Here is a 7,244-nt window from a genome sequence, read left to right on the forward strand (position 1 = left end):
AGAAAACTTTTGCTATGGATTTAGCATTACCCATTTTGCATCAAATTTGCCTTTAGGAATCAAAACACAATGGCTCTCAATGACCAAAGAAGACTAGAAACTCCAAAGAAGTTCTGAAAACGATTATGGTTTAAAACAAATCCTACAAATTTTTTTAAAAGTCCTACAATTTTTCCTCCTATTGTTTCTTCCTTTGACTTTCTTATATCAGGACAAGCAAATATGCCAGACCCAAACTATTTGTTAAACATAAGGGCCACAATTATTACAGAATTATTTCTTCTAAACTTCAAATTTATCCATTGTTAGCAGTCATCTAATTAGAGAAAATAATGAATATTAATTTTAATTCATCACAATATGTTTGGTCTAATAATTGACATATAGTGTCTTAGAAGGGTAAGGTTTAAATTATCAACAGAATTCCAATTGTCTACAAGTTTCATGACAATCGTTTGACTATAACCAGCTAACCTTAAATGTTTTAAGTTTTCTTTCCTTCCATTCAGCATTAAACTCACAATGCTTCTCGAGACTGGTGACACATTCCATGAAAAAATGTTCTTAAAAGCACTCTGCTATAATACCATACGGTATACCTTCCAGCTATCTTATTTCCGACTTTCTTTAAAACCATACTTTCAAATGTTACTTAACATGAAAAAGATAGAAAATAACTTGTAAAGATCTGAAACTTTAAAACTGCTAGAAGAAAACTTAGGGGAAACACTTCCAGGTGTGTGCTCAGGCTGTAATTTCTTCAATAGGACTCAAAGCCCAGGAAAGAAGAGCAAGCACTGACAAAGTTTTATTGCATCAAATGTGAAAAGTTTCTACATAGCAAAGAGAACAATTAACAGAGTGCAGCGTCAGCCAACAGAGTACAAGACCTGTGCCAACTTCTCTTCTGAGAGAGAACTAATATTCAGAATATATGTGGAGCTCGAAATAAGCACCAAACCCCCCACAAAAATAAATAGGTAAATAAACTGGAGAGACAATTCTGAAAAGAAATACAAATTGCCAAAAAGTATATGAAAAATTCAATACCTTTAGTCATGAGAGGAGTATAAATCCAAACTTCATTGAGGGGCTGGGGATTTAGCTCAGCGGCAAAAGCGCCTGCCTGGCAAGCGCAAGGTCGTGAGTTCAGTTCCCGGTACCAGAGAAAAAAAACAAACAAACAAACAAACAAACTTCATTGAGATCGCATATCGCCCTAGTCAGAATGTAAACTATCATGAATAAACAACAAACACTGATTAGGATGCCTGAAAACAAGGAAGCCTTATAACCGTTGTTGGGGATGTGAATTAGTGGAGCTGCTGTGAAATTCAGTGTAGAGCTACCATTTACTCCCATATACCTCTCCTTGGGATACCTGAAAGCACTAGTCAGAATACTAATCAGATGCTGCACTCCACTACTTTGGAAACTTGAAGGTAGGGAATGATGTCCCTGGGTGAGCACATTTCAAAGGAGGGCTCCAGTGCCTTGAGAAAACATTACTAAGGTGTAAAACTGCAAATACATAATTTAGCATTGAAAAGGTTTCTATACATCTCAAAGGGGCAAGGACAAAATGCAAAATGTCCAATTTCTACAAAAAGCAAAGAAAAACTAAATGCAATTTTTTTTGCCCCAAAGGAATATTTTATACTGATAGTTCTATTTATCTTTATATATATTTTGATAACGTATTCATGTAACTCTGCTTTGCTTTCCTTATTCAAGACTGGAGAGAAAAATGAACTTGCTTCAGAGGACTCTTCTTTCATTTATGGGGCAGCGATTTTAGTATGTATGAGGTACCAGGTGCACCTGTGTGTAGTGCAGATATAGGTTACACAGCGCAAGATTGGCCAATTGAAAGCAGCAGTCCACCTGGTTGTGGATTCATTTCACATGGAATATTCATGGGTATGGAAAATTCCAGATTCTTATGGTGAAGACCATAATCTGCCAATTTTCATAGACTGATAGAGCAAGATGACTTTCATCCTCCCCATGTGCATGGCTGGGACGTGTTCAGAAAGCAGAATAATCATCACTGATCCATGCCTTAAGATGCAAAGAAAAATGATTTATTTGTGTTTGAGCAGCTGCTTCCTATTCCGAGCCACAGCTTTGAACTTCAGGAATTGAAAGGAGGACCTGAAAAGCAGGGATCCCCAGATAACAGCAACTTGTCCGCTGTTCACTTTCTCACTGCAGTTTCCTTTTAAAATAATTAAGCCCCAAATGAATCTCAGAGAACTTCTGAGCCAAACAAAGGCAGTAATTGTGGGCAGAGAGGAAAAGAACACCAGGGACTGGGGTTCTCAGCGGTTTTCCTTCTCCCTGACGGGGTGACAATATTGAACAGTAAACTCCAGGTGGTAATTCATGGTAGCCAAGAGATCAACAAACCCTGAACATATGAATATGACCTGGGGAGCCTCACTTTGCCCGCAAGACTAATCAAGGAGTTGATTGCACCACACTTTCTGAGGTGAGTAGACCTCACAAGGCTCATTTACACACATCAAGTTATCTTCAAATTTTCCCTCAGAAATGTAAAACTTACCTGTCTTTGACTAGCAAGAAGGTGGTCAGAAGGTCTGTGAGCCGTGGGATCCTCATTCTTCCTCTGATCTTTAAAATGCAAGTACCTCAGGTAAGAAGAAAACATTAGTTTCAGGAATCATTACTCCAGACTTACGAAGCCATCTCTGCACCTGTGTTTAGGATCTGCTAGCGTCAGAGAGCTTCCAGCTGGGCCTTTGCAGAACGTTCCCTCCCTGCTTGCCTGGAGTAATCAGAAAGATATAGAAGCCTTCAAGTTTTATGAAATATTCTGTTTTCTTCTTCCTCAAGTTTTCCTTGCACTGGGACGCTGTCAGCATCATAGCTTTTAATAAAATGTGTTTCATTTTGCTGTATTCCTGTACTTCAGCACTGCTAACTTTGTAATTTTCATTCTGCTGTGTACTCCGTAAGTGCGTTGCTCTCTCATTTAATCTCTGCATACGCCCGCAAGCCTCCTTATGCTAACACATAGTATATGTGCAAGTCGACCTAGTTTATTACATATCTGTTTAATAGGAAAGCTATTAACCACTATTAAGAATAAAAATTATAGCTGTTCTTTGGAGAATTCTCACTGTGGAATTCCCGGGCTGTCAGTTATTATAACATGAAATAACTCACTTTAATTTTCATTTTTTAAATTTCATTTTTTTATTTCTTTTTTTTTTTTTTTTTGCTGGAGAAAACTGGGCCTGAGATGAATGCTCTAACATTCCTAAAGTATAGTTGTTACAACCAGATACATCTTGTCTTTAAAAACACGGAGCAACTTTGTTAAAGATAACAATATGTAAAATTAACAACCACTGTTAATTCCTATCATTTTGTTCTGCAACCCTGGTTCATTCATATCGTTTTTGTTTTGTTTTGTTTTTATCTATGTAGTTGGTATTTTGCTATTGTTATTTTTTAATTATTCTCTTTAAAATAAAAAACAATAGTTTACCAAACAGTTTCCTAAGTCATGCTGGAGAAGTCACTTCTTTCTTCTCTGACATTTTAACTTCAGTCAGAGACAAAAGGATGTCACTTACTGGACGTCTCAGAACTGCTCTGATTCAGAGCTTTGGAATTTGAGGAAAGGAAAAGAGGACTAGACCAAAGACATAGAAACAGACACAAAAACAAACAAGAAATATTTGAAAATCCCTTTAAGATACCAAGATGTTTTATCGAAGAATTATTTTCTTATTCTGTTTAATGATTTGAGCAATCTTTCATTCTTAAATCTGGTAATCTGAGCAACGTAGTTGAGGTTAGCAATACGTAATGTAACAACCACTGTTGATTCGTATTATTTCGTCTGGAGACCCTGTATCACTTTGAATGCTCTTGCTTTGATTTGTTTATGTTCACAATACTGGTATGCTGCTACTGTTCTATTTTTTGTTCGTTTGTTTCTCATTTACTACTCTCTTTAAGATAAAAAAAAGATACCGAGATATATTAAGTGCAATGATTTTTAAAATTTCTAATCTCTGACTAAACAATCAATTCTCATTCCAGATTTAGTCAATAATGCTGAGCTAAATCTTGTAGCATGTTTTATCATGTGCTACACAGTTAGCCTGGTGCCCTGTTTCTATGCTGCTTTGGTGCAGCTAATAACTTCCTACTTGTCAAGCAAAGTATTCCACTAGCCATGATACCAGCTAAAGCCAAATCCTGGGAATAAATCTATATTTATGTAGTTTTTGTTCTCAGAGGCATTCAGTACAAAGAAATTAAAGATTTCTTTAGCATTCTGTAGGAAGTAGAGTACACAGTTTGACATAAATTCCTCTGTGAAAAGCTTGCATTTGAGAGTATATAGAATAACCCACAGAAGTGCCACAGTAAAAGGCACATGTCCTTTGGACAAAATCTGCATCATTACACAGCATGACTATCTCTTACACTCCAGAAAATTGTGATGACACCAAGAACGTTTTACAGATATGTATATGTCATCATTACTGATGCTTTCTTCAAAAAGTTATGTGCTGAATCCATGTTTTTGCCTATGAAATAAGAAATGTTATCCAACTTTATGAAAGGAACAATCTTTGCCTTTCTGACTGGGCTTGGCACTGTGGGGAACATCTTTGTTTCTGTGAATTACGTGCTCATATTTGCAGGCACTGAGAAGAAATCTATACACCTTCTTCTCATCCATCTGGCTGCCACAAATATCATAACTCTTCTTTCTATGGGAATGCCAAGTACAATAGCAGCTTTTGGTGTGAGAAACTTCCTAGACGACATAGGCTGTAAGATTGTTGCTTACCTGGAGAGGGTGGCCCGGGGCCTCTCCCTCTGCACCAGCAGTCTCCTCACTGTGGTCCAGGCCGTCACCGTCAGTCCCCGACACTCTAAGTGGAGGAAGCTCAAGCCCAGGTCTGCATGGTACATCCTTCCCTTGTGTCTTTTCTTTTGGATTCTCAATTCCTCAGTAGGTATGAACTTACTCCTTTATATCACAAGTACAAGCATGAACACATCAAAAGGGAGTGTGAATGGCAACACTTGTCGTTTTCGACCAGGAAATCAGAAAATAAAATGGACATTTCTCATTATCATGCTGATACGAGATGTCATGTTTCTGGGTGTCATGGGTGGGGCCAGTGGCTACTTGTTGTTTCTTCTCCATAGGCACCACCAGCGTGTTCTCTTCCTACAGACCTCCAAGTCCCTCTACAACGCTCCCCCTGAGATCAAAGCTGCTCAAAGTGTTCTCCTTTTAATGCTTTGTTTTGTTTTCTTTTATTGGACAGATTGTGTTTTTTCTCTACTTATTAATACTTTCATGGAGAGTAATTCCATATTATTAAATATTCGGAACTTTATAACCCTTGGTTATGCAATTGTCAGCCCATTTGTGCTGATTCACAGAGATAGACATCTGACTGAATGCTGGAGAGCTCCATAGGAGACAGCAGTCATTGAGACGGTGTCTATTTCTTGATCCTTTCCTTAGGTAAGTTCAAATAACTATCAGTTTTGTTGTGGACTATGTAATAAAAAAATAGTGGGAGTAGATGATAAAGTCAAGTTATAGTCTCATACAAAGATATTGGTTCTGAGCTGACACAGAAGTTGCAGAAAAATATTCAGCTATCTTCTCATTCCACAGACTGTCTTCCTACAGAAAACAGCTAACATGAAGCTTATGACATGCTCTTTCACTCCAACACTACTGGTAGAAATAAGAAGGTAGAACAGGCATGATCAAAGCGTGATGTCTTCTGTTTGAAACTAGCACAGTGACACATTAATTTGTGCAATCAATGTATGTTCATAATTTTAATTTAAAAATAAATAAATTATACTATTCAGAAATGAAAAAACAATTTGGGAGATTTACATAAAATTTATTTACATATTCACACTTTGGCCCAAAAATTTCTTCAAAGACGTGATCTTGCAGATATACTTGTTCATGTAAGACACACAGTATGGAAAATATAGATTGTTGCATTGTTTTAAAAGGAAACATAAATATCTAGTAAAAAGGGCACTTTTCTTGTTATTTAAAAACATTCCTAGATAACTATATACCACAGGGTGTTTTTTTTAATCAGAGGGTTTTTTATTAAACCTGTAGAAGGAGCAGCAAATGTTAACTGTGTTGCTACTTGATGATATCATCTAGGTTCTCTCTACAATTAACATCAAATGCTTTAAGGACCAGTATTTTCAAATAAAATATGATATTTTATTCAATTTTATTGTGATTACTGTGCTAGCCTCTATAGAAATGTAAAGTAACTACAAGATTAGTTGCCCTTGGGATGTGGGAAAAGGGAAGGGAAAGAAGGAGAAATTTTGTAAGTATGTATATACAGGATAGTTAACATAGTTGATGTACTGTCTTCTATTTCTTTGCTGAAAGAAACTGTCAATGAGTCCTTGATTGATCAATATTGCATGTCTGTATTTGTTTTCATGAGAAACCACTTTGAAGATATCAATATGTAATACAACAAGCATTGTTAATTTCCTACCACTTTATTAACTCTGTATTGTCTGTACTGTTCTTTTGCTATTTTGTAAAAGGTTGTCTGTCTGTTAATGTTTTCCTCCTTTTATTTTGAAAATTAAAAGAAAGGTTAGTTGCCTTTTATAGTGAAAGTATATAACTAAAAGACATAGTAGGTTTCATCTTTCTAGATTTGCTGAGTCGCAAATCATCTAAATACATTTTTAAACACATTAATGAAATATTAACGCCAAATATGTTTTGTTTCAAGGCATCATTTGTTAAGGCTTTTATGGTAACTAATATTATTAGTTGTTCTGGTTTTGAAGTGTTTGCTTTTTCTTTTGCTTAAATTCAGGTAAAAACGCATATTTGCATAAAGCGCATAATTTTGTTAACGAGCTTTTCTACCACCAAGCCACTTTTACAATTTTGTCATACTGTTTTAATGACTTCACATATTCATGGTAGCAAATATTACAATTAAAATAGAAAGACTTCCACTGCATTATTTAGAGTCTCTCTTCTTTGTTTCCCTTCAGGCCCTTTATATGTTTGGAAGCTTTACTTTGCTGGAAAGTGAAGCTGAGGGGCTGGGGATATAGTTCAGTGGCACAAGCACCTGCCTGGCAAGCACAAGGTCCTGAGTTTGATTCCTGGGTACCAAAACAAAAATTGTAGTTTAGACGGTGCATGGTGGCACACACCTATAATCCCA

The 7,244-nt window shown here is 36.4% G+C and overlaps 1 protein-coding gene across 1 annotated transcript; it reads left to right on the forward strand.

The window, feature by feature from the left end:
* The first annotated feature begins 4,558 nt into the window (after positions 1 to 4,558).
* LOC102021771 (vomeronasal type-1 receptor 4-like) lies at positions 4,559 to 5,593 on the forward strand. The gene has a single exon (XM_005383835.1). The coding sequence runs from the start codon at positions 4,583 to 4,585 to the stop codon at positions 5,474 to 5,476; it is 894 nt and encodes a 297-aa protein (XP_005383892.1). The 5' UTR covers positions 4,559 to 4,582; the 3' UTR covers positions 5,477 to 5,593.
* The last annotated feature ends 1,651 nt before the right edge of the window (positions 5,594 to 7,244 follow it).

This window comes from Chinchilla lanigera, unplaced genomic scaffold (genome assembly GCF_000276665.1).
Source record: "Chinchilla lanigera isolate Chin_1 unplaced genomic scaffold, ChiLan1.0 scaffold00020, whole genome shotgun sequence".
NCBI classification, from domain to species: domain Eukaryota; kingdom Metazoa; phylum Chordata; class Mammalia; order Rodentia; family Chinchillidae; genus Chinchilla; species Chinchilla lanigera.